Source organism: Oncorhynchus gorbuscha, unplaced genomic scaffold (assembly GCF_021184085.1).
Source record: "Oncorhynchus gorbuscha isolate QuinsamMale2020 ecotype Even-year unplaced genomic scaffold, OgorEven_v1.0 Un_scaffold_370, whole genome shotgun sequence".
NCBI classification, from domain to species: domain Eukaryota; kingdom Metazoa; phylum Chordata; class Actinopteri; order Salmoniformes; family Salmonidae; genus Oncorhynchus; species Oncorhynchus gorbuscha.
The window spans coordinates 444556-469695 of NW_025745222.1; the positions used below are offsets into that span (position 1 = coordinate 444556).

The 25140-nt window shown below is 49.7% G+C and overlaps 1 protein-coding gene across 2 annotated transcripts in view; it reads right to left on the reverse strand.

Moving 5' to 3' along the window:
* LOC124018011 (WD repeat-containing protein 19-like) overlaps positions 1-25140 on the reverse strand; it is a 105651-nt gene that overhangs the window by 76443 nt on the left and 4068 nt on the right. Inside the window, exons 3-14 of one of the 2 annotated variants that reach the window (XM_046333265.1) lie at positions 23357-23422; positions 22375-22500; positions 18784-18899; positions 12155-12270; positions 11046-11126; positions 9761-9873; positions 8311-8484; positions 7954-8024; positions 7317-7489; positions 1334-1448; positions 1130-1236; positions 289-405 (exon numbers count right to left, since the gene is read on the reverse strand). In XM_046333265.1, the coding sequence (XP_046189221.1) occupies positions 289-405; positions 1130-1236; positions 1334-1448; positions 7317-7489; positions 7954-8024; positions 8311-8484; positions 9761-9873; positions 11046-11126; positions 12155-12270; positions 18784-18899; positions 22375-22500; positions 23357-23422 (1375 nt within the window). Of the gene's footprint in view, positions 1-288; positions 406-1129; positions 1237-1333; positions 1449-7316; positions 7490-7953; positions 8025-8310; positions 8485-9760; positions 9874-11045; positions 11127-12154; positions 12271-18761; positions 18900-22374; positions 22501-23356; positions 23423-25140 lie in introns of those variants that run through there. The other variant, XM_046333266.1, reaches the window with a different exon arrangement.

Here is a 25140-nt window from a genome sequence, read left to right on the forward strand (position 1 = left end):
ACCACTCTGGGAGGAGACATGGAGAGATACACACTATCACACCACTCTGGGAGGAGACATGGAGAGATACACACTATCACACCACTCTGGGAGGAGACACTATCACATGGAACATGGGGTTTCTAGGTTTAACATCAGCCAGGATGCACACTAGGAGGTGTGTGTGTGTGTGTGTGTGTGTGTGTGTGTGTGTGTGTGTGTGTGTGTGTGTGTGTGTGTGTGTGTGTGTGTGTGTGTGTGTGTGTGTGTGTGTGTGTGTGTGTGTGTGTGTGTGTGTGTGTGTCTTACATCAGTCCCGTAGAACAGGAAGTCGTTAGTGAGGGCGTGACTGACGATGTGTTCTTTACGGTCTCCGTCTGGAAACAGCCTGGTCTGTCTCTGCTCCTGTTGGCCCTCGCCCTCCATCTACACACACACACACACACACACACACACACACACACACACACACACACACACACACACACACACACACACACACACACACACACACACACACACACACACACACACACACACACAGGTTAAGATCACTGATACGGACACTCAAATACACACGACCTTCTACTACATACAGACCCCCTCTCCTCACCCCCCACAAACACCCCAACCCTCTCCTCACCCCCCCAAACACCCCCAACCCTCTCCCCACCCCCCCAAACACCCCCAACCCTCTCCTCACCCCCAACCATCTCGTCTCCCCCAAACACCCCCGACCCTCTCCTCACCAACCTCCCCCCTTCTCACCATGTGTATGTAGCTGTACCCCCCTTCTCACCATGCTGTACTTTGCCCTCAAACAGACCCCCTCCCCCAACCCTCTCCTCCCCAAACCCCCCACATTCTCACCATGTGTAGCTCCTCACCACCCCCCTCACCAAACCCCCTCCTCCCCAAACCCCCTTCTCACCATGTGTAGCTCCTCACCAACCCCCTCCTCCCCAAACCCCCTTCTCACCATGTGTAGCTCCTCACCACCCCCTCACCAAACCCCCTCCTCCCCAAACCCCCTTCTCACCATGTGTAGCTCCTCACCGACCCCACCTCCTCCCCAAACCCCCTTCTCACCATGTGTAGCTCCTCACCACCCCCTCACCAAACCCCCTCCTCCCCAAACCCCCCTTCTCACCATGTGTAGCTGTACTTTGCCCTCAAATAGAGCCGCTGCGTATTCTGAGTTCAGACACATGGTGGCGATTGTCCCCAAATACTCCATGTCCTTCAGCCTCTCCACACCTGATGTTTACAAAACCATCACAATGTTTTACAAGACCATCAAATACACACACACACAACACACTCACAAACTCAGTGAACACACACACACACACACCGGAGTCTCCCAGGGCGTAGAACCAGGCTCGGTTGTTCATCCCCACGGCAACGTGGTAGGGTCCCACGGCGATGAAGTTAGGCTCCACCTCCACCGCCACAGCAACAGGAGCTTCCTGTCAGACGACACGGAGTTTATGACACGCTCACCCGCTGTACAGGTGTTCTGTTTATAATGGTCCCCCAGGTGTTCTGTTTAGAATGTTGTGTTCCCCCAGGTGTTCTGTTTAAAATGGTCCCCCAGGTGTTCTGTTTAAAATGGTCCCCCAGGTGTTCTGTTTATAATGGTCCCCCAGGTGTTCTGTTTATAATGGTCCCCCAGGTGTTCTGTTTATAATGGTCCCCCAGCGTGTTCTGTTTATAATGGTCCCTCAGGTGTTCTGTTTATAATGGTCCCCCAGGTGTTCTGTTTATAATGGTCCCCCAGGTGTTCTGTTTATAATGGTGTTTCCCCCCAGGTGTTCTGTTTATAATGGTGTTTTCCCCAGGTGTTCTGTTTATAATGGTCCCCCAGGTGTTCTGTTTAGAATGGTCCCCCAGGTGTTCTGTTTATAATGGTCCCCCAGGTGTTCTATTTAGAATGGTGCTTTCCCCCAGGTGTTCTATTTAGAATGGTGTTTTCCACCAGGTGTTCTATTTATAATGGTGTTTCCCCCCAGGTGTTCTATTTATAATGGTCCCCCAGGTGTTCTATTTATAATGGTGTTTCCCCCCAGGTGTTCTGTTTATAATGGTGTTTTCCCCAGGTGTTCTATTTAGAATGGTGTTTTCCCCCAGGTGTTCTATTTAGAATGGTGTTTTCCACCAGGTGTTCTATTTAGAATGGTGTTTTCCACCAGGTGTTCTATTTATAATGGTGTTTCCCCCCAGGTGTTCTATTTATAATGGTGTTTTCCCCAGGTGTTCTATTTATAATGGTGTTTCCCCCCAGGTGTTCTATTTATAATGGTGTTTTCCCCAGGTGTTCTATTTATAATGGTGTTTCCCCCCAGGTGTTCTATTTATAATGGTGTTTCCCCCCAGGTGTTCTATTTATAATGGTGTTTTCCCCAGGTGTTCTATTTATAATGGTGTTTCCCCCCAGGTGTTCTATTTATAATGGTGTTTCCCCCCAGGTGTTCTGTTTATAATGGTGTTTCCCCCCAGGTGTTCTGTTTATAATGGTGTTTCCCCCCAGGTGTTCTATTTATAATGGTCCCCCAGGTGTTCTATTTAGAATGGTGTTTCCCCCCAGGTGTTCTATTTATAATGGTGTTTCCCCCCAGGTGTTCTGTTTATAATGGTGTTTCCCCCCAGGTGTTCTATTTATAATGGTGTTTCCCCCCAGGTGTTCTATTTATAATGGTGTTTCCCCCCAGGTGTTCTGTTTATAATGGTGTTTCCCCCCAGGTGTTCTATTTATAATGGTCCCCCAGGTGTTCTATTTAGAATGGTGTTTCCCCCCAGGTGTTCTATTTATAATGGTGTTTCCCCCCAGGTGTTCTATTTATAATGGTGTTTCCCCCCAGGTGTTCTATTTATAATGGTGTTTCCCCCCAGGTGTTCTGTTTATAATGGTGTTTCCCCCCAGGTGTTCTATTTATAATGGTCCCCCAGGTGTTCTATTTAGAATGGTGTTTCCCCCCAGGTGTTCTATTTATAATGGTGTTTCCCCCCAGGTGTTCTGTTTATAATGGTGTTTCCCCCCAGGTGTTCTGTTTATAATGGTCCCCCAGGTGTTCTATTTATAATGGTGTTTCCCCCCAGGTGTTCTATTTATAATGGTGTTTCCCCCCAGGTGTTCTATTTATAATGGTGTTTCCCCCCAGGTGTTCTGTTTATAATGGTGTTTTCCCCAGGTGTTCTATTTAGAATGGTGTTTTCCCCCAGGTGTTTTATTTAGAATGGTGTTTTCCCCCAGGTGTTCTGTTTATAATGGTGTTTTCCCCAGGTGTTCTATTTATAATGGTGTTTCCCCCCAGGTGTTCTATTTATAATGGTGTTTCCCCCCAGGTGTTCTGTTTAGAATGGTCCCCCAGGTGTTCTATTTATAATGGTGTTTCCCCCCAGGTGTTCTATTTATAATGGTGTTTCCCCCAGGTGTTCTGTTTATAATGGTGTTTTCCCCAGGTGTTCTATTTATAATGGTGTTTTCCCCCAGGTGTTCTATTTAGAATGGTGTTTTCCACCAGGTGTTCTATTTATAATGGTGTTTTCCCCCAGGTGTTCTATTTAGAATGGTGTTTTCCCCCAGGTGTTCTATTTATAATGGTGTTTTCCCCCAGGTGTTCTATTTATAATGGTGTTTTCCCCAGGTGTTCTATTTATAATGGTGTTTTCCCCCAGGTGTTCTATTTAGAATGGTGTTTTCCCCCAGGTGTTCTATTTAGAATGGTGTTTTCCCCCAGGTGTTCTATTTATAATGGTGTTTTCCCCCAGGTGTTCTATTTATAATGGTGTTTTCCCCCAGGTGTTCTATTTATAATGGTGTTTTCCCCCAGGTGTTCTGTTTAGAATGGTGTTTTCCCCCAGGTGTTCTATTTAGAATGGTGTTTTCCCCCAGGTGTTCTATTTAGAATGGTGTTTTCCCCCAGGTGTTCTATTTATAATGGTGTTTTCCCCAGGTGTTCTATTTAGAATGGTGTTTTCCCCCAGGTGTTCTATTTAGAATGGTGTTTTCCCCCAGGTGTTCTATTTAGAATGGTGTTTTCCCCCAGGTGTTCTATTTATAATGGTGTTTTCCCCCAGGTGTTCTATTTAGAATGGTGTTTTCCCCCAGGTGTTCTATTTAGAATGGTGTTTTCCCCCAGGTGTTCTGTTTAGAATGGTGTTTTCCACCAGGTGTTCTGTTTAGAATGGTGTTTTCCCCAGGTGTTCTGTTTAGAATGGTGTTTTCCACCAGGTGTTCTGTTTAGAATGGTGTTTTCCCCAGGTGTTCTATTTATAATGGTGTTTCCCCCCAGGTGTTCTGTTTAGAATGGTCCCCCAGGTGTTCTGTTTAGAATGGTCCCCCAGGTGTTCTGTTTAGAATGGTGTTTTCCCCAGGTGTTCTGTTTAGAATGGTCCCCCAGGTGTTCTGTTTAGAATGGTCCCCCAGGTGTTCTGTTTATAATGGTCCCCCAGGTGTTCTGTTTAGAATGGTGTTTTCCCAGGTGTTCTGTTTAGAATGGTGTTTTCCCCAGGTGTTCTGTTTAGAATGGTGTTTTCCCCAGGTGTTCTGTTTAGAATGGTGTTTTCCCCAGGTGTTCTGTTTAGAATGGTCCCCCAGGTGTTCTGTTTAGAATGGTCCCCCAGGTGTTCTATTTATAATGGTTTTTTCCCCAGGTGTTCTGTTTAGAATGGTCCCCCAGGTGTTCTGTTTAGAATGGTGTTTTCCCCAGGTGTTCTGTTTAGAATGGTGTTTTCCCCCAGGTGTTCTGTTTAGAATGGTGTTTTCCCCAGGTGTTCTATTTAGAATGGTGTTTTCCCCCAGGTGTTCTGTTTAAAATGGTGTTTCCCCCCCAGGTGTTCTGTTTAGAATGGTGTTTTCCCCAGGTGTTCTGTTTAGAATGGTGTTTCCCCCAGGTGTTCTTCCCCAGTGTTCTGTTTAGAATGGTGTTTTCCCCCAGGTGTTCTGTTTATAATGGTGTTTTCCCCCAGGTGTTCTGTTTATAATGGTCCCCCAGGTGTTCTGTTTAGAATGGTCCCCCAGGTGTTCTGTTTAGAATGGTCCCCCAGGTGTTCTGTTTAGAATGGTCCCCCAGGTGTTCTGTTTATAATGGTCCCCCAGGTGTTCTGTTTATAATGGTCCCCCAGGTGTTCTGTTTATAATGGTCCCCCAGGTGTTCTGTTTATAATGTTCCCCCAGGTGTTCTGTTTAAAATGGTCCCCCAGGTGTTCTGTTTAGAATGGTGTTTCCCCCCAGGTGTTCTGTTTATAATGGTCCCCCAGGTGTTCTGTTTAGAATGGTCCCCCAGGTGTTCTGTTTATAATGGTCCCCCAGGTGTTCTGTTTAGAATGGTCCCCCAGGTGTTCTGTTTAGAATGGTCCCCCAGGTGTTCTGTTTAGAATGGTGTTTTCCCCAGGTGTTCTGTTTAGAATGGTGTTTTCCCCAGGTGTTCTGTTTAGAATGGTGTTTTCCCCAGGTGTTCTGTTTAGAATGGTGTTTTCCCAGGTGTTCTGTTTAGAATGGTGTTTTCCCCAGGTGTTCTGTTTAGAATGGTGTTTTCCCCAGGTGTTCTGTTTAGAATGGTGTTTTCCCCAGGTGTTCTGTTTAGAATGGTCCCCCAGGTGTTCTGTTTAGAATGGTCCCCCAGGTGTTCTATTTATAATGGTGTTTCCCCCAGGTGTTCTGTTTAGAATGGTGTTTTCCACCAGGTGTTCTGTTTAGAATGGTGTTTTCCCCAGGTGTTCTATTTAGAATGGTGTTTTCCCCCAGGTGTTCTGTTTAAAATGGTGTTTCCCCCCCAGGTGTTCTGTTTAGAATGGTGTTTTCCCCAGGTGTTCTGTTTAGAATGGTGTTTCCCCCCAGGTGTTCTGTTTAGAATGGTGTTTTCCCCAGGTGTTCTGTTTAGAATGGTGTTTTCCCCCAGGTGTTCTGTTTATAATGGTGTTTTCCCCCAGGTGTTCTGTTTAGAATGGTCCCCCAGGTGTTCTGTTTAGAATGGTGTTTCCCCCCAGGTGTTCTGTTTATAATGGTCCCCCAGGTGTTCTGTTTATAATGGTCCCCCAGGTGTTCTGTTTATAATGGTCCCCCAGGTGTTCTGTTTATAATGGTCCCCCAGGTGTTCTGTTTATAATGGTCCCCCAGGTGTTCTGTTTATAATGGTCCCCCAGGTGTTCTGTTTATAATGGTCCCCCAGGTGTTCTGTTTATAATGTTCCCCCAGGTGGTCTGTTTAAAATGGTCCCCCAGGTGTTCTGTTTAGAATGGTGTTTCCCCCCAGGTGTTCTGTTTATAATGGTCCCCCAGGTGTTCTGTTTATAATGGTCCCCCAGGTGTTCTGTTTATAATGGTTCCCCAGGTGTTCTGTTTAGAATGGTGTTTCCCCCAGGTGTTCTGTTTAGAATGGTGTTTTCCCCAGGTGTTCTGTTTATAATGGTCCCCCAGGTGTTCTGTTTAGAATGGTGTTTTCCCCCAGGTGTTCTGTTTAGAATGGTCCCCCAGGTGTTCTGTTTAGAATGGTCCCCCAGGTGTTCTGTTTATAATGGTCCCCCAGGTGTTCTGTTTATAATGGTCCCCCAGGTGTTCTGTTTATAATGGTCCCCCAGGTGTTCTGTTTATAATGGTCCCCCAGGTGTTCTGTTTATAATGGTTCCCCAGGTGTTCTGTTTATAATGGTTCCCCAGGTGTTCTGTTTATAATGGTCCCACAGCGTGTTCTGTTTATAATGGTCCCCCAGCGTGTTCTGTTTATAATGGTTCCCCAGGTGTTCTGTTTATAATGTTCCCCCAGGTGTTCTGTTTATAATGGTCCCCCAGGTGTTCTGTTTATAATGTTCCCCCAGGTGTTCTGTTTATAATGGTCCCCCAGGTGTTCTGTTTATAATGGTCCCCCAGGTGTTCTGTTTATAATGGTTCCCCAGGTGTTCTGTTTATAATGGTGTTTTCCCCAGGTGTTCTGTTTATAATGTTCCCCCAGGTGTTCTGTTTATAATGGTCCCCCAGGTGTTCTGTTTATAATGTTCCCCCAGGTGTTCTGTTTATAATTGTCCCCCAGGTGTTCTGTTTATAATGTTCCCCCAGGTGTTCTGCTTATAATGGTGTTTTCCCCCAGGTGTTCTGTTTATAATGGTGTTTTCCCCCGCGTGTTCTGTTTATAATGGTCCCCCAGGTGTTCTGTTTATAATGGTCCCCCAGGTGTTCTGTTTATAATGGTCCCCCAGGTGTTCTGTTTATAATGGTCCCCCAGGTGTTCTGTTTATAATGGTCCCCCAGGTGTTCTGTTTATAATGTTCCCCCAGGTGTTCTGTTTATAATGTTCCCACAGCGTGTTCTGTTTATAATGGTTCCACAGCGTGTTCTCACCCCCTCTACACGGTTAGACACGGTGACCTCCAGCAGGGAGGTCAGGTAGGCCAGGCGGGTCCCACAGCTGTGCCCCAGGATGGGGAGACGGGTCAGGAAGACATGCAGGGATCCTCTCTGTGTGGAGACGGCCAACAACTGACCATCATCTGTCCAGCTCAACTGGTCTAGACCTGGGACACACACACACACACACACACACACACACACACACACACACACACACACACACACACACACACACACACACACACACACACACACACACACACACACACACGGCGTCACAGACAAACACCAAAATTCAAGTTAACTGCATTTGGGGTCGAACACATTCATTGTATTCCAACTGTGTGTGTGGGTCTGTATGGTGTGTGTGTGTGGGTCTGTATGGTGTGTGTGTGTGGGTCTGTATGGTGTGTGTGTGTGGGTCTGTATGGTGTGTGTGTGTGGGTCTGTATGGTGTGTGTGTGTGGGTCTGTATGGTGTGTGTGTGTGGGTCTGTATGGTGTGTGTGTGTGGGTCTGTATGGTGTGTGTGTGTGGGTCTGTATGGTGTGTGTGTGTGGGTCTGTATGGTGTGTGTGTGTGGGTCTGTATGGTGTGTAAGGTGTGTGTGTCATCAGTCAGCGTGTCACCTTGAGTCTCATCCTCCAGGTTGACGATGGCGTCCATCTCCTTCAGCTCAGACAGATCATGGATCTTTATACTGCAACACACACACACACACACACACACACACACACACACACACACACACACACACACACACACACACACACACACACACACCGATAAACACAATGTATTAGGGAATCTCTGCAGTGTGTGTGTGCCTGTGTGTGTGTAGTGTGTGTCTGTGTGTGTGTGTGTGTGTGTGTGTGTGTGTGTGTGTGTGTGTGTGTGTGTGTGTGTGTGTGTGTGTGTGTGTGTGTGTGTGTGTGTGTGTGTGTGTGTGTGTGTGTGTGTGTGTGTGTGTGTGTGTGTGTGTGTACCTGTTGTCCCCACAGGAAGCAGCCTTGTTGAGAGCAGAGGAAATAGCGACGCTGGTCAGACTGTCTTTATGGTTGTGAGCCTGGAACAGCTCCTGACCGATCTCTCTGATGTGGGTGGAGATCACCACAAAATAACCCTGAGAGAAACCAATCAGGATGTAGCCATCGCCATACCTGGGAGGAGGGAGGAGGAGGAGGAGGAGGGAGGAGGAGGAGGAGGGAGGGGAGGGGGGAGGAGGAGGAGGAGGAGGAGGAGGGAGGGGAGGAGGAGGAGGAGGAGGAGGAGGAGGAGGAGGGAGGAGGAGGGGAGGAGGAGGGGAGGAGGGCAGGGGGAGGGAGGAGGGGAGGAGGGAGGGGAGGAGGAGGAGGAGGAGGAGGAGAGGAGGAGGAGGGGAGGAGGAGGAGGGGGAGGAGGAGGAGGGGAGGAGGAGGAGGGGGGGGAGGAGGGGGGGGGAGGAGGAGGAGGAGGGGAGGAGGGAGGGGAGGAGGAGGAGGAGGGAGGGGAGGGAGAGGAGGGGATGAGGAGGGGGGAGGAGGAGGGAGGGGAGGAGGAGGAGGGGAGGAGGGAGGGGAGGGAGGGAGAGGAGGGGAGGAGGAGGAGGAGGGGGGGGAGGAGGGAGGGGGAGGAGGAGGAGGGAGGAGGGAGGGAGGGAGAGGGAGGAGGGAGGAGGAGGAGGGAGGGGAGGAGGAGGAGGAGGGGGAGGAGGAGGAGGGAGGGAGGAGGCGGGAGAGGAGGAGGAGGAGGGAGGGGAGGAGGGGATGAGGAGGGGGAGGAGGAGGGGAGGAGGAGGGAGGCAGAGGAGGGGATGAGGAGGAGGAGGAGGGGGGAGGAGGGAGGGGGAGGAGGGAGGAGGGGATGAGGAGGGACGAGGAGGAGGGAGGGGGAGGAGGAGGAGGGGGAGGTGGAGGGGAGGAGGGAGGGGAGGGAGAGGATGAGGAGGGGGGAGGCGGAGGGGAGGGGGAGGGAGGAGGGGAGGGAGGAGGGGGAGGGGATGAGGAGGAGGGGAGGCGGAGGGGAGGGGGAGGGAGGCGGAGGGGAGGGGGAGAGGAGGCGGAGGGGAGAGGAGGAGGGGAATGGGGAAGGGAGGAGGGGATGAGGAGGGAGGAGGAGGAGGGGATGAAGAGGGGAGGGGATGAGGGGAGGCGGAGGGGAGGGAGGAGAGGAGGAGAAGGGGAGGGAGGGGAGGAGGAGGGGATGAGGAGGAGGGGAGGGGATGAGGGGAGGAGGTGGAGGGGAGGCGGGAGAGGAGGAGGAGGGGAGGAAGAAGGAAAAATGCCAAATTTCAAACAGAAATAGCCAAAGAAATCTGTTTTATGCGAGAAAGTGTGTGTGTGTGTGTGTGTGTGTGTGTGTGTGTGTGTGTGTGTGTGTGTGTGTGTGTGTGTGTGTGTGTGTGTGTGTGTGTGTGTGTGTGTGTGTGTGTGTGTGTGTGTGTGTGTGTGTGTGTACCAGCGGTAGGAGATGATGTGTCCGTAGCGCTGCTGGAAGGCCAGCTCTATGGGGTTGTCGGGGTCGTTGAGGTTAAACAGGAACAGGGTCTTCTTCCCCACGGCAACGCTCACCTGATGGGGTCAGAGGTCAGAGATGAGTGATATGGGTTATGTCCCAAATAGAACCATAGTCCCTACATAGTGCTCTACTATATACCAGCACTATGGAACCTATTCCCTACATAGTGCACTACTATATACCAGCCCTATGGAACCCTAGTCCCTACATAGTGCACTACTATATACCAGCCCTATGGAACCCTAGTCCCTACATAGTGCACTACTATATACCAGCCCTATGGAACCCTATTCCCTACATAGTGCACTACTATATACCAGCCCTATGGAACCCTAGTCCCTACATAGTGCACTACTATATACCAGCCCTATGGAACCCTAGTCCCTACATAGTGCACTACTATATACCAGCCCTATGGAAACCTATTCCCTACATAGTGCACTACTATATACCAGCCCTATGGAACCCTAGTCCCTACATAGTGCACTACTATATACCAGCCCTATGGAACCCTAGTCCCTACATAGTGCACTACTATATACCAGCCCTATGGAACCCTAGTCCCTACATAGTGCACTACTATATACCAGCCCTATGGAACCCTAGTCCCTACATAGTGCACTACTATATACCAGCCCTATGGAACCCTAGTCCCTACATAGTGCGCTACTATATACCAGCCCTATGGAACCCTATTCCCTACATAGTGCACTACTATCTACCAGCCCTTACCCAGCTCTACGTTACCCAGCTCTACGATACCCAGCTCTACGATACCCAGCTCTACGTTACCCAGATCTACGTTACCCCAGCTCTATATTTCCCAGCTCTATGTTACCCAGCTCTACGATACCCAGCTCTACGATACCCAGCTCTACGATACCCAGCTCTACGATACCCAGCTCTATGTTACCCAGCTCTACGTTACCCCAGCTCTATGATACCCAGCTCTATATTTCCCAGCTCTATGTTACCCAGCTCTATATTACCCAGCTCTATGATACCCAGCTCTACGTTACCCAGCTCTATGTTACCCAGCTCTATGATACCCAGCTCTATGATACCCAGCTCTATGTTACCCAGCTCTATGTTTCCCAGCTCTATGTTACCCAGCTCTATGTGGCCCGTAAGGAAACGCTTCATGAACAGTCAGTAACAGACTGGCACAGCAACACTCACTGTGCTCTCTATGTTACCCAGCTCTATGTTACACAGCAACACTCACTGTGCTCTCTCCTGGGGAAGACCTCTCGTCTGTCTTCATCACAGAGAACTGGACATCAGCTGGGTCAGAACGCACCGACGTCTGGGGGGAGGGAGGGGGAGGTGAAGACGGGGGAAGGTGAGAGGAGAGGAGAGAGACGGAGTGAGAACGAGAGAAGGATAGAGAGAGGAGAGAGATGGGAGGGAGAACGAGAGAAGGACAGGGAGAAGAGACGGAGGGAGGGAGGATGAGAGAAGGATAGAGAGAGGAGAGAGATGGGAGGGAGAATGAGAGAAGGACAGGGAGAAGAGACGGAGGGAGGGAGGATGAGAGAAGGATAGAGAGAGGAGAGAGATGGGAGGGAGAACGAGAGAAAGACAGGGAGAGGAGAGAGATGGAGGGAGAACGAGAGAAAGGTTGATAGAGAGAGGAGAGAGACGGAGGGAGAACGAGAGAAGGATAGAGAGAGGAGAGAGATGGGAGGGAGAACGAGAGAAGGACAGGGAGAAGAGATGGAGGGAGGGAGGATGAGAGAAGGATAGAGAGAGGAGAGAGATGGGAGGGAGAACGAGAGAAGGACAGGGAGAAGAGACGGAGGGAGAGAGGATGAGAGAAGGATAGAGAGAGGAGAGAGATGGGAGGGAGAACGAGAGAAGGATAGAGAGAGAAGAGAGACGGAGGGAGAACGAGAGAAGGATAGAGAGAGGAGAGAGATGGGAGGGAGAACGAGAGAAGGATAGAGAGAGGAGAGAGAAGCATAGAGAGAGGAGAGACGGAGGGAGAACGAGAGAAGGATAGAGAGAGGAGAGACGGAGGGAGAACGAGAGAAGGACAGAGAGAGGAGAGAGATGGGAGGGAGAACGAGAGAAGGACAGAGAGAGGAGAGAGACGGAGGGAGAACGAGAGAGATGGGAGGGAGAACGAGAGAAAGGTTGACAGAGAGAGGAGAGAGACGGAGGGAGAACGAGAGAAGGATAGAGAGGAGAGAGAAGCATAGAGAGAGGAGAGACGGAGGGAGAACGAGAGAAAGGTTGACAGAGAAGTACTGTAGGATGGAGAGTTCATTTATCCTTTTATTTAACTAGGCAAGTCAGCTAACAAGACATTATTATTTACAATGACGGTGTTACCTGTCGGACGGTGTCTCCCTCCTGGTTGCTAATGGTTACGCTGCAGTCCTCGCTGCCCAGCGCCAACAGGTTCTGAGAACTCCAGCAGCCACAGGTGATACGCTTAGTGTGCTTTCCTGTGTGTGTGTGTGTGTGTGTGTGTGTGTGTGTGTGTGTGTGTGTGTGTGTGTGTGTGTGTGTGTGTGTGTGTGTGTGTGTGTGTGTGTGTGTGTGTGTGTGTGTGTGTGTGTGTGTGTGTGTGTGTGTGTGTGTGTGTGTGACAGAGTGATAGAGAAAGAGAGTACGTAAAAATTTAAAACCAAACACAATGATCTGTGTTGTTACCCAGGACAGTGTGTGTTGTTACCCAGGACAGTGTGTGTTGTTACCCAGGACAGTGTGTGTTGTTACCCAGGACAGTGTGTGTTGTTACCCAGGACAGTGTGTGTTGTTACCCAGGACAGTGTGTTGTTACCCAGGACAGTGTGTGTTGTTACCAAGGACAGTGTGTGTTGTTACCCAGGACAGTGTGTGTTGTTACCCAGGACAGTGTGTGTTGTTACCCAGGACAGTGTGTGTTGTTACCCAGGACAGTGTGTGTTGTTACCCAGGACAGTGTGTGTTGTTACCCAGGACAGTGTGTGTTATTACCCAGGACAGTGTGTTGTTACCCAGGACAGTGTGTTGTTACCCAGGACAGTGTGTTGTTACCCAGGACAGTGTGTGTTGTTACCCAGGACAGTGTGTGTTGTTACCCACGACAGTGTGTGTTGTTACCCAGGACAGTGTGTGTTGTTACCCAGGACAGTGTGTGTTGTTACCCAGGACAGTGTGTGTTGTTACCCAGGACAGTGTGTGTTGTTACCCAGGACAGTGTGTGTTGTTACCCAGGACAGTGTGTGTTGTTACCCAGGACAGTGTGTGTTGTTACCCAGGACAGTGTGTGGTTACCCAGGACAGTGTGTGGTTACCCAGGACAGTGTGTGTTGTTACCCAGGACAGTGTGTGTTGTTACCCAGGACAGTGTGTGTTGTTACCCAGGACAGTGTGTGTTGTTACCCAGGACAGTGTGTGTTGTTACCCAGGACAGTGTGTGTTGTTACCCAGGACAGTGTGTGTTGTTACCCAGGACAGTGTGTGTTGTTACCCAGGACAGTGTGTGTTGTTACCCAGGACAGTGTGTTGTTACCCAGGACAGTGTGTTGTTACCCAGGACAGTGTGTGTTGTTACCCAGGACAGTGTGTGTTGTTACCCAGGACAGTGTGTGTTGTTACCCAGGACAGTGTGTGTTGTTACCCAGGACAGTGTGTGTTGTTACCCAGGACAGTGTGTTGTTACCCAGGACAGTGTGTGTTGTTACCCAGGACAGTGTGTGTTGTTACCCAGTACAGTGTGTGTTGTTACCCAGGACAGTGTGTGTTGTTACCCAGGACAGTGTGTGTTGTTACCCAGGACAGTGTGTGTTGTTACCCAGGACAGTGTGTGTTGTTACCCAGGACAGTGTGTGTTGTTACCCAGGACAGTGTGTGTTGTTACCCAGGACAGTGTGTGTTGTTACCCAGGACAGTGTGTTGTTACCCAGGACAGTGTGTGTTGTTACCCAGGACAGTGTGTGTTGTTACCCAGGACAGTGTGTGTTGTTACCCAGGACAGTGTGTGTTGTTACCCAGGACAGTGTGTGTTGTTACCCAGGACAGTGTGTGTTGTTACCCAGGACAGTGTGTGTTGTTACCCAGGACAGTGTGTGTTGTTACCCAGGACAGTGTGTTTGTTACCCAGGACAGTGTGTGTTGTTACCCAGGACAGTGTGTTTGTTACCCAGGACAGTGTGTGTTGTTACCCAGGACAGTGTGTGTTGTTACCCAGGACAGTGTGTGTTGTTACCCAGGACAGTGTGTGTTGTTACCCAGGACAGTGTGTGTTGTTACCCAGGACAGTGTGTGTTGTTACCCAGGACAGTGTGTGTTGTTACCCAGGACAGTGTGTGTTGTTACCCAAGACAGTGTGTTGTTACCCAGGACAGTGTGTGTTGTTACCCAGGACAGTGTGTGTTGTTACCCAGGACAGTGTGTGTTGTTACCCAGGACAGTGTGTGTTGTTACCCAGGACAGTGTGTGTTGTTACCCAGGACAGTGTGTGTTGTTACCCAGGACAGTGTGTGTTGTTACCCAGGACAGTGTGTGTTGTTACCCAGGACAGTGTGTGTTGTTACCCAGGACAGTGTGTGTTGTTACCCAGGACAGTGTGTGTTGTTACCCAGGACAGTGTGTGTTGTTACCCAGGACAGTGTGTTGTTACCCAGGACAGTGTGTTGTTACCCAGGACAGTGTGTGTTGTTACCCAGGACAGTGTGTTTGTTACCCAGGACAGTGTGTTTACCCAGGACAGTGTGTGTTGTTACCCAGGACAGTGTGTGTTGTTACCCAGGACAGTGTGTGTTGTTACCCAGGACAGTGTGTGTTGCTACCCAGGACAGTGTGTGTTGTTACCCAGGACAGTGTGTGTTGTTACCCAGGACAGTGTGTGTTGTTACCCAGGACAGTGTGTTGTTACCCAGGACAGTGTGTTGTTACCCAGGACTGTGTGTTGTTACCCAGGACAGTGTGTGTTGTTACCCAGGACAGTGTGTGTTGTTACCCAGGACAGTGTGTGTTGTTACCCAGGACAGTGTGTGTTGTTACCCAGGACAGTGTGTTGTTACCCAGGACTGTGTGTTGTTACCCAGGACAGTGTGTGTTGTTACCCAGGACAGTGTGTGTTGTTACCCAGGACAGTGTGTGTTGTTACCCAGGACAGTGTGTGTTGTTACCCAGGACAGTGTGTGTTGTTACCCAGGACAGTGTGTGTTGTTACCCAGGACAGTGTGTGTTGTTACCCAGGACAGTGTGTGTTGTTACCCAGGACAGTGTGTGTTGTTACCCAGGACAGTGTGTGTTGTTACCCAGGACAGTGTGTGTTGTTACCCAGGACAGTGTGTGTTGTTACCCAGGACAGTGTGTTGTTACCCAGGACAGTGTGTGTTGTTACCCAGGACAGTGTGTGTTGTTACCCAGGACAGTGTGTGTTGTTACCCAGGACAGTGTGTTGTTACCCAGGACAGTGTGTGTTGTTACCCAGGACAGTGTGTGTTGTTACCCAGGACAGTGTGTGTTGTTACCCAGGACAGTGTGTTGTTACCCAGGACAGTGTGTGTTGTTACCCAGGACAGTGTGTTGTTACCCAGGACAGTGTGTGTTGTTACCCAGGACAGTGTGTGTTGTTACCCAGGACAGTGTGTTGTTACCCAGGACAGTGTGTGTTGTTACCCAGGACAGTGTGTGTTGTTACCCAGGACAGTGTGTTGTTACCCAGGACAGTGTGTTGTTACCCAGGACAGTGTGTGTTGTTACCCAGGACAGTGTGTGTTGTTACCCAGGACAGTGTGTGTTGTTACCCAGGACAGTGTGTTGTTACCCAGGACAGTGTGTGTTGTTACCCAGGACAGTGTGTGTTGTTACCCAGGACAGTGTGTTGTTACCCAGGACAGTGTGTGTTGTTACCCAGGACAGTGTGTGTTGTTACCCAGGACAGTGTGTGTTGTTACCCAGGACAGTGTGTGTTGTTACCCAGGACAGTGTGTGTTGTTACCCAGGACAGTGTGTGTTGTTACCCAGGACAGTGTGTGTTGTTACCCAGGACAGTGTGTTGTTACCCAGGACAGTGTGTGTTGTTACCCAGGACAGTGTGTGTTGTTACCCAGGACAGTGTGTTGTTACCCAGGACAGTGTGTTGTTACCCAGGACAGTGTGTGTTGTTACCCAGGACAGTGTGTGTTGTTACCCAGGACAGTGTGTTGTTACCCAGGACAGTGTGTTGTTACCCAGGACAGTGTGTGTTGTTACCCAGGACAGTGTGTGTTGTTACCCAGGACAGTGTGTGTTGTTACCCAGGACAGTGTGTTGTTACCCAGGACAGTGTGTGTTGTTACCCAGGACAGTGTGTGTTGTTACCCAGGACAGTGTGTGTTGTTACCCAGGACAGTGTGTGTTGTTACCCAGGACAGTGTGTGTTGTTACCCAGGACAGTGTGTTGTTACCCAGGACAGTGTGTGTTGTTACCCAGGACAGTGTGTTGTTACCCAGGACAGTGTGTGTTGTTACCCAGGACAGTGTGTGTTGTTACCCAGGACAGTGTGTGTTGTTACCCAGGACAGTGTGTGTTGTTACCCAGGACAGTGTGTTGTTACCCAGGACAGTGTGTTGTTACCCAGGACAGTGTGTTGTTACCCAGGACAGTGTGTTGTTACCCAGGACAGTGTGTGTTGTTACCCAGGACAGTGTGTGTTGTTACCCAGGACAGTGTGTTGTTACCCAGGACAGTGTGTGTTGTTACCCAGGACAGTGTGTGTTGTTACCCAGGACAGTGTGTGTTGTTACCCAGGACAGTGTGTGTTGTTACCCAGGACAGTGTGTGTTGTTACCCAGGACAGTGTGTTGTTACCCAGGACAGTGTGTGTTGTTACCCAGGACAGTGTGTGTTGTTACCCAGGACAGTGTGTGTTGTTACCCAGGACAGTGTGTGTTGTTACCCAGGACAGTGTGTTGTTACCCAGGACAGTGTGTGTTGTTACCCAGGACAGTGTGTGTTGTTACCCAGGACAGTGTGTTGTTACCCAGGACAGTGTGTGTTGTTACCCAGGACAGTGTGTGTTGTTACCCAGGACAGTGTGTGTTGTTACCCAGGACAGTGTGTGTTGTTACCCAGGACAGTGTGTTGTTACCCAGGACAGTGTGTTGTTACCCAGGACAGTGTGTGTTACCCAGGACAGTGTTACCCAGGACAGTGTGTTGTTACCCAGGACAGTGTGTGTTGTTACCCAGGACAGTGTGTGTTGTTACCCAGGACAGTGTGTGTTGTTACCCAGGACAGTGTGTGTTGTTACCCAGGACAGTGTGTGTTGTTACCCAGGACAGTGTGTGTTGTTACCCAGGACAGTGTGTTGTTACCCAGGACAGTGTGTTGTTACCCAGGACAGTGTGTTGTTACCCAGGACAGTGTGTGTTGTTACCCAGGACAGTGTGTGTTGTTACCCAGGACAGTGTGTGTTGTTACCCAGGACAGTGTGTTGTTACCCAGGACAGTGTGTGTTGTTACCCAGGACAGTGTGTGTTGTTACCCAGGACAGTGTGTGTTGTTACCCAGGACAGTGTGTGTTGTTACCCAGGACAGTGTGTGTTGTTACCCAGGACAGTGTGTTGTTACCCAGGACAGTGTGTTGTTACCCAGGACAGTGTGTTGTTACCCAGGACAGTGTGTTGTTACCCAGGACAGTGTGTGTTGTTACCCAGGACAGTGTGTTGTTACCCAGGACAGTGTGTTGTTACCCAGGACAGTGTGTGTTGTTACCCAGGACAGTGTGTGTTGTTACCCAGGACAGTGTGTGTTGTTACCCAGGACAGTGTGTGTGTTACCCAGGACAGTGTGTTTGTTACCCAGGACAGTGTGTGTGTGTTACCCAGGACAGTGTGTGTTGTTACCCAGGACAGTGTGTGTTGTTACCCAGGACAGTGTGTGTTTGTTACCCAGGACAGTGTGTGTTGTTACCCAGGACAGTGTGTGTTGTTACCCAGGACAGTGTGTGTTGTTACCCAGGACAGTGTGTGTTGTTACCCAGGACAGTGTGTTTGTTACCCAGGACAGTGTGTGTTGTTACCCAGGACAGTGTGTGTGTTACCCAGGACAGTGTGTGTTGTTACCCAGGACAGTGTGTTGTTACCCAGGACAGTGTGTGTTGTTACCCAGGACAGTGTGTTGTTACAGGACAGTGTTACCCAGGACAGTGTGTGTTGTTACCCAGGACAGTGTGTGTTGTTACCCAGGACAGTGTGTGTTGTTACCCAGGACAGTGTGTGTTGTTACCCAGGACAGTGTGTTTGTTACCCAGGACAGTGTGTGTTGTTACCCAGGACAGTGTGTGTTGTTACCCAGGACAGTGTGTGTGTTACCCAGGACAGTGTGTTGTTACCCAGGACAGTGTGTTGTTACCCAGGACAGTGTGTTGTTACCCAGGACAGTGTGTTTGTTACCCAGGACAGTGTGTTGTTACCCAGGACAGTGTGTGTTGTTACCCAGGACAGTGTGTGTTGTTACCCAGGACAGTGTGTGTTGTTACCCAGGACAGTGTGTGTTGTTACCCAGGACAGTGTGTGTTGTTACCCAGGACAGTGTGTGTTGTTACCCAGGACAGTGTGTGTTGTTACCCAGGACAGTGTGTTGTTACCCAGGACAGTGTGTGTTGTTACCCAGGACAGTGTGTGTTGTTACCCAGGACAGTGTGTGTTGTTACCCAGGACAGTGTGTGTTGTTACCCAGGACAGTGTGTGTTGTTACCCAGGACAGTGTGTGTTGTTACCCAGGACAGTGTGTGTTGTTACCCAGGACAGTGTGTGTTGTTACCCAGGACAGTGTGTTGTTACCCAGGACAGTGTGTGTTGTTACCCAAGACAGTGTGTGTTGTTACCCAGGACAGTGTGTTGTTACCCAGGACAGTGTGTGTTGTTACCCAGGACAGTGTGTTGTTACCCAGGACAGTGTGTGTTGTTACCCAGGACAGTGTGTGTTGTTACCCAGGACAGTGTGTGTTGTTACCCAGGACAGTGTGTGTTGTTACCCAGGACAGGGATCTTGCGTGACGTCTGTTGGTTGTAGATCAGCAGGTTTCCTTTGTTGGTCCCGACAGCCAATAGGGGCCCGGCTTTCGACCACAGGATGAATGACATCTGGTCTCTATGGAAACCAACACAGACGGGAAGGAATACTGGGGAATGTTCAAACAGTGTGTGTGTGTAAAATACACCTTTTTAACTCTGATTTTCCTGCTTTTAGTCCTTCAGTTTGTATTGTTTGTTGTAAATATTTCAGCTTTTATTCTCGTGTGTGAAATGTGGTGTGGAAATAAAGCGTGAGGTGTGTGAGGTGTGTGAGGTGGGTGAGGTGGGTGAGTTGTGCGAGGTGGGTGAGGTGGGTGAGTTGTGCGAGGTGGGTGAGGTGTGTGAGATGGGTGAGGTGTGTGAGGTGTGTGAGGTGGGTGAGTTGTGCGAGGTGGGTGAGATGGGTGAGGTGTGTGAGGTGTGTGAGGTGGGTGAGTTGTGCGAGGTGGGTGAGGTGTGTGAGATGGGTGAGGTGTGTGAGGTGGGTGAGGTGGGTGAGTTGTGCGAGATGGGTGAGGTGTGTGAGGGGTGTGAGGTGGGTGAGAGGTGTGAGGTGTGTGAGGTGTGTGAGGTGGGTGAGGTGTGTGAGGTGTGTGAGGTGTGTGAGGTGGGTGAGGTGTGTGAGGTGTGTGAGGTGTGTGAGGTGGGTGAGGTGTGTGAGGTGTGTGAGGTGGGTGAGGTGTGTGAGGGGTGTGAGGTGGGTGAGAGGTGTGAGGTGTGTGAGGTGTGTGAGGTGTGTGAGGTGTGTGAGGTGTGTGAGGTGGGTGAGGTGTGTGAGGTGGGTGAGGTGGGTGAGATGTGTGAGGTGTGTGAGGCGTGTGTGTGTGTGAGGTGTGTGAGGTGGGTGAGGTGTGTGAGGTGGGTGAGGTGGGTGAGGTGGGTGAGGTGTGTGAGGTGGGTGAGGTGTGTGAGGTGTGTGAGGTGGGTGAGGTGTGTGAGGTGGGTGAGATGTGTGAGGTGGGTGAGATGTGTGAGGTGTGTGAGGTGGGTGAGAGGTGTGAGGTGTGTGAGGTGTGTGAGGTGTGTGAGGTGGGTGAGGTGTGTGAGGTGTGTGAGGTGGGTGAGGTGTGTGAGGTGGGTGAGGTGGGTGAGATGTGTGAGGTGTGTGAGGCGTGTGTGTGTGTGAGGTGTGTGAGGTGGGTGAGATGGGTGAGGTGTGTGAGGTGTGTGAGGTGGGTGAGTTGTGCGAGGTGGGTGAGATGGGTGAGGTGTGTGAGGTGTGTGAGGTGGGTGAGTTGTGCGAGGTGGGTGAGGTGTGTGAGATGGGTGAGGTGTGTGAGGTGGGTGAGTTGTGCGAGGTGGGTGAGATGGGTGAGGTGTGTGAGATGGGTGAGGTGTGTGAGGGGTGTGAGGTGGGTGAGGTGGGTGAGGTGTGTGAGGTGTGTGAGATGGGTGAGGTGTGTGAGATGGGTGAGGTGTGTGAGTTGTGCGAGGTGGGTGAGATGGGTGAGGTGTGTGAGATGGGTGAGGTGTGTGAGGGGTGTGAGATGGGTGAGGTGTGTGAGGTGGGTGAGGTGGGTGAGTTGTGCGAGGTGGGTGAGATGGGTGAGGTGAGGTGTGTGTGAGATGGGTGAGGTGTGGTGTGAGGGTGTGAGGTGGGTGAGGTGGGTGAGGTGTGTGAGGTGTGTGAGATGTGTGAGGTGTGTGAGGTGGGTGAGGTGTGTGAGGGGTGTGAGGTGGGTGAGGTGGGTGAGGTGGGTGAGGTGTGTGAGATGGGTGAGGGGTGTGAGGTGTGTGAGGTGGGTGAGGTGTGTGAGGTGTGTGAGGTGTGTGAGATGTGTGAGGTGTGAGGTGGGTGTGGTGTGTGAGGTGTGTGAGATGTGTGAGGTGTGAGGTGGGTGAGGTGGGTGAGGTGGGTGAGGTGTGTGAGGTGGGTGAGGCGGGTGAGGCGGGTGAGGTGTGTGAGGCGGGTGAGGCGTGTGAGGCGGGTGAGGTGTGTGAGGTGTGTGAGGTGTGTGAGATGTGTGAGGTGTGTGAGGTGTGTGAGGGTGTGAGGTGTGTGAGGTGTGTGTGTGTGTGAGGTGGGTGAGGAGGGTGAGGTGGGTGAGGAGGGTGAGTTGTGTGAGGAGGGTGAGGTGTGTGAGGTGGGTGAGGTGTGTGAGGTGTGTGAGGTGTGTGAGATGTGTGAGGTGTGAGGTGTGTGAGGGGTGAGGTGTGTGAGGTGTGTGTGTGTGTGAGGTGGGTGGGTGAGGAGGGTGTGAGGTGGGTGAGGAGGGTGAGTTGTGTGTGTGTGTGTGAGGTGTGTGAGGTGTGTGTGTGTGTGAGGTGTGTGAGGTGTGTGAGGTGTGTGAGATGTGTGAGGTGTGAGGTGTGTGAGGGGTGTGAGGTGTGTGAGGTGTGTGTGTGTGTGAGGTGGGTGAGGAGGGTGAGGTGGGTGAGGAGGGTGAGTTGTGTGAGGAGGGTGAGGTGTGTGAGGTGGGTGAGGTGTGTGAGGTGTGTGAGGTGTGTGAGATGTGTGAGGTGTGAGGTGTGTGTGGGTGTGAGGTGTGTGAGGTGTGTGTGTGTGTGTGTGAGGTGGGTGAGGAGGGTGAGGTGGGTGAGGAGGGTGAGTTGTGTGTGTGTGTGTGAGGTGTGTGAGGTGTGTGTGTGTGTGAGGTGTGTGAGGTGTGTGTGAGGTGTGTGAGATGTGTGAGGTGTGTGTGTGTGTGAGGTGTGTGTGTGTGTGAGGTGTGTGAGATGTGTGAGGTGTGTGAGGTGTGTGAGGTGGGTGAGGTGGGTGAGGTGGGTGAGGTGTGTGAGGTGGGTGAGGTGGGTGAGGTGTGTGTGTGTGTGAGGTGTGTGTGTGTGTGAGGTGTGTGAGATGTGTGTGTGTGTGAGGTAGGTGAGGTGTGTGAGGTGTGTGAGGTGGGTGAGGTGTGTGAGGTGTGTGAGGTGTGTGAGGTGTGTGAGGTGTGTGAGGTGGGTGAGGTGTGTGTGTGTGTGAGGTGTGTGTGTGTGTGAGGTGTGTGAGGTGTGTGTGTGTGAGGTGTGTGTGTGAGGTGTGTGAGGTGTGTGTGTGTGTGTGTGTGTGAGGTGTGTGTGTGTGTGTGTGTGTGTGTGTGTGTGAGTGTGTGTGTGTGTGTGTGTGTGTGTGTGTGTGTGTGTGTGTGTGTGTGTGTGTGTGTGTGTGTGTGTGTGTGTGTGTGTGTGTGTGTGTGTGTGTGTGTGTGTGAGGTGTGTGTGTGTGTGTGTGTGTGTGTGAGGTGTGTGTGTGTGTGTGAGGTGTGTGAGGTGTGTGTGTGTGAGGTGTGTGAGGTGTGTGTGTGAGGTGTGTGTGTGTGTGTGTGGTGGGTGAGGGTGTGTGTGTGAGGTGTGTGTGTGGGTGTGTGTGTGAGGTGTGTGTGGGTGTGTGTGTGAGGTGTGTGTGTGTGAGGTGTGTGTGTGAGGTGTGTGTGTGAGGTGTGTGTGTGAGGTGTGTGTGTGTGTGTGTGTGAGGTGTGTGTGGGTGTGTGTGTGAGGTGTGTGTGGGTGTGTGTGTGAGGTGTGTGTGGGTGTGTGTGTGAGGTGTGTGTGTGAGGTGTGTGTGGGTGTGTGTGTGAGGTGTGTGTGTGAGGTGTGTGAGTCCAGCCCACCTCATGCTGCTGTCTATCTGTGAGGTCTTGTTGACGTTAGCGTCCCAGAGGTAAACGGAGCTGGACTTGTCAGAGATCACAGCCAAGATGTCTCCGTCCTTATCCCAGTCCATCCCTACACAACGCCTGGGAGGGAGGGAGGGAGGGAGGGAGGGAGGGAGGGAGGGAGAAGAAAGGAGGGAGACAGAGAGGGAGACAGAGAGGGACGGAGACAGAGAGGGAGGGAGGGAGGGAGGGAGACAGAGAGGGAGGGAGGGAGGGAGGGAGACAGAGAGGGAGGGAGGAGGGAGGGAGGGAGACAGGGAGGGACGGAGGGGGAGAGGGAAGGAGAGGGAGGGAGAGAGGGAGGGAGACGTGTCAGATGTGTTAGTATGGTCCCAGCAGGTCAGATGTGTTAGTAGCAGGTCAGATGTGTTAGTATGGTCCCAGCAGGCCAGATGTGTCAGTATCGTCCCAGCAGGTCAGATGTGTTAGTATGGTCCCAGCAGGTCAGATGTGTCAGTATGGTCCCAGCAGGTCAGATGTGTTAGTATGGTCCCAGCAGGTCAGATGTGTCAGTATGGTCCCAGCAGGTCAGATGTGTCAGTATCGTCCCAGCTGGTCAGATGTGTCAGTATGGTCCCAGCAGGTCAGATGTGTTAGTATCGTCCCAGCAGGTCAGATGTGTTAGTATGGTCCCAGCAGGTCAGATGTGTTAGTATGGTCCCAGCAGGTCAGATGTGTTAGTATGGTCCCAGCAGGTCAGATGTGTCAGTATCGTCCCAGCAGGTCAGATGTGTCAGTAGCAGGTCAGATGTGTTAGTATGGTCCCAGCAGGTCAGATGTGTCAGTATGGTCCCAGCAGGTCAGATGTGTCAGTAGCAGGTCAGATGTGTCAGTATTGTCCCAGCAGGCCAGATGTGTCAGTATCGTCCCAGCAGGCCAGATGTGTTAGTATCGTCCCAGCAGGCCAGATAGATGTGTTTCTCTATGTTGAACTCACCCAGGTAGATTTAGTTCATTCTTCCTCTGTCCGTGTCTGTCAAATATCTTCACTGAGCTGTCAGATCTTTAGAACAGAACACAGTAAAATAGTATAGAATTAAACTAGTACAGTATAGTACATAACAGTACAGTACAGTATAGTACGTAACAGTACAGTACACAACAGTACAGTATAGTACATAACAGTACAGTACAGTATAGTACATAACAGTACATAAGTATATAACAGTACAGTACAGTATAGTACAGTATAGTACATAACAGTACAGTACAGTATAGTACATAACAGTACAGTACAGTATAGTACATAACAGTACAGTACAGTATAGTACATAACAGTACAGTACAGTATAGTACATAACAGTACAGTACAGTATAGTACAGTACAGTATAGTACATAACAGTACAGTACATTACAGTACAGTATAGTACATAACAGTATAGTACATAACATTACAGTACATAACAGTACAGTACAGTATAGTACATAACAGTATAGTACATAACATTACAGTACAGTATAGTACATAACATTACAGTATAGTACATAACAGTACAGTATAGTACATAACATTACAGTATAGTACATAACAGTACAGTATAGTACATAACATTACAGTACAGTACATAACAGTATAGTATAGTACATAACAGTACAGTATAGTACATAACATTACAGTACAGTATAGTACATTACAGTACAGTATAGTACTTAACAGTACAGTACATAACAGTACAGTATAGTACATAACAGTACAGTATAGTACATAACAGTACAGTACAGTATAGTACATAACATTACAGTACAGTATAGTACATAACAGTATATAACAGTACAGTACACAACAGTACAGTACATAACAATACAGTAAACAACAGTATATAACAGTACAGTACACAACAGTACAGTACATAACAGTATAGTACACAACAGTACAGTATCGTACATAACAGTACACAACAGTACACTGAATAGAACAGAACTGAATAGAGCAGAACTGAATAGAACAGAACTGAATAGAGCAGAACAGAACTGAATAGAGCAGAACAGAACTGAATAGAACAGAACTGAATAGAACAGAACTGAATAGAGCAGAACTGAATAGAACAGAACTGAATAGAACAGAACTGAATAGAGCAGAACAGAACTGAATAGAGCAGAACAGAACTGAATAGAACAGAACTGAATAGAACAGAACTGAATAGAACAGAACTGAATAGAACAGAACTGAATAGAGCAGAACAGAACTGAATAGAGCAGAACAGAACTGAATAGAACAGAACTGAATAGAGCAGAACTGAATAGAACAGAACTGAATAGAGCAGAACTGAATAGAACAGAATAAAATAGAACAGAACTGAATAGAACAGAACTGAATAGAACAGAACTGAATAGAACAGAACTGAATAGAACAGAACTGAATAGAACAGAATAAAATAGAACAGAATAAAATAGAACAGAACTGAATAGAGCAGAACTGAATAGAACAGAACTGAATAGAACAGAACTGAATAGAACAGAACTGAAAAGAACAGAACTGAATAGAGCAGAACTGAATAGAACAGAACTGAATAGAGCAGAACTGAATAGAACAGAACTGAATAGAACAGAATAAAATAGAACAGAACTGAATAGAACAGAATAAAATAGAACAGAACTGAATAGAACAGAACTGAATAGAACAGAACTGAATAGAACAGAACTGAAAAGAACAGAACTGAATAGAACAGAACTGAATAGAACAGAATAAAATAGAACAGAACTGAATAGAACAAAATAAA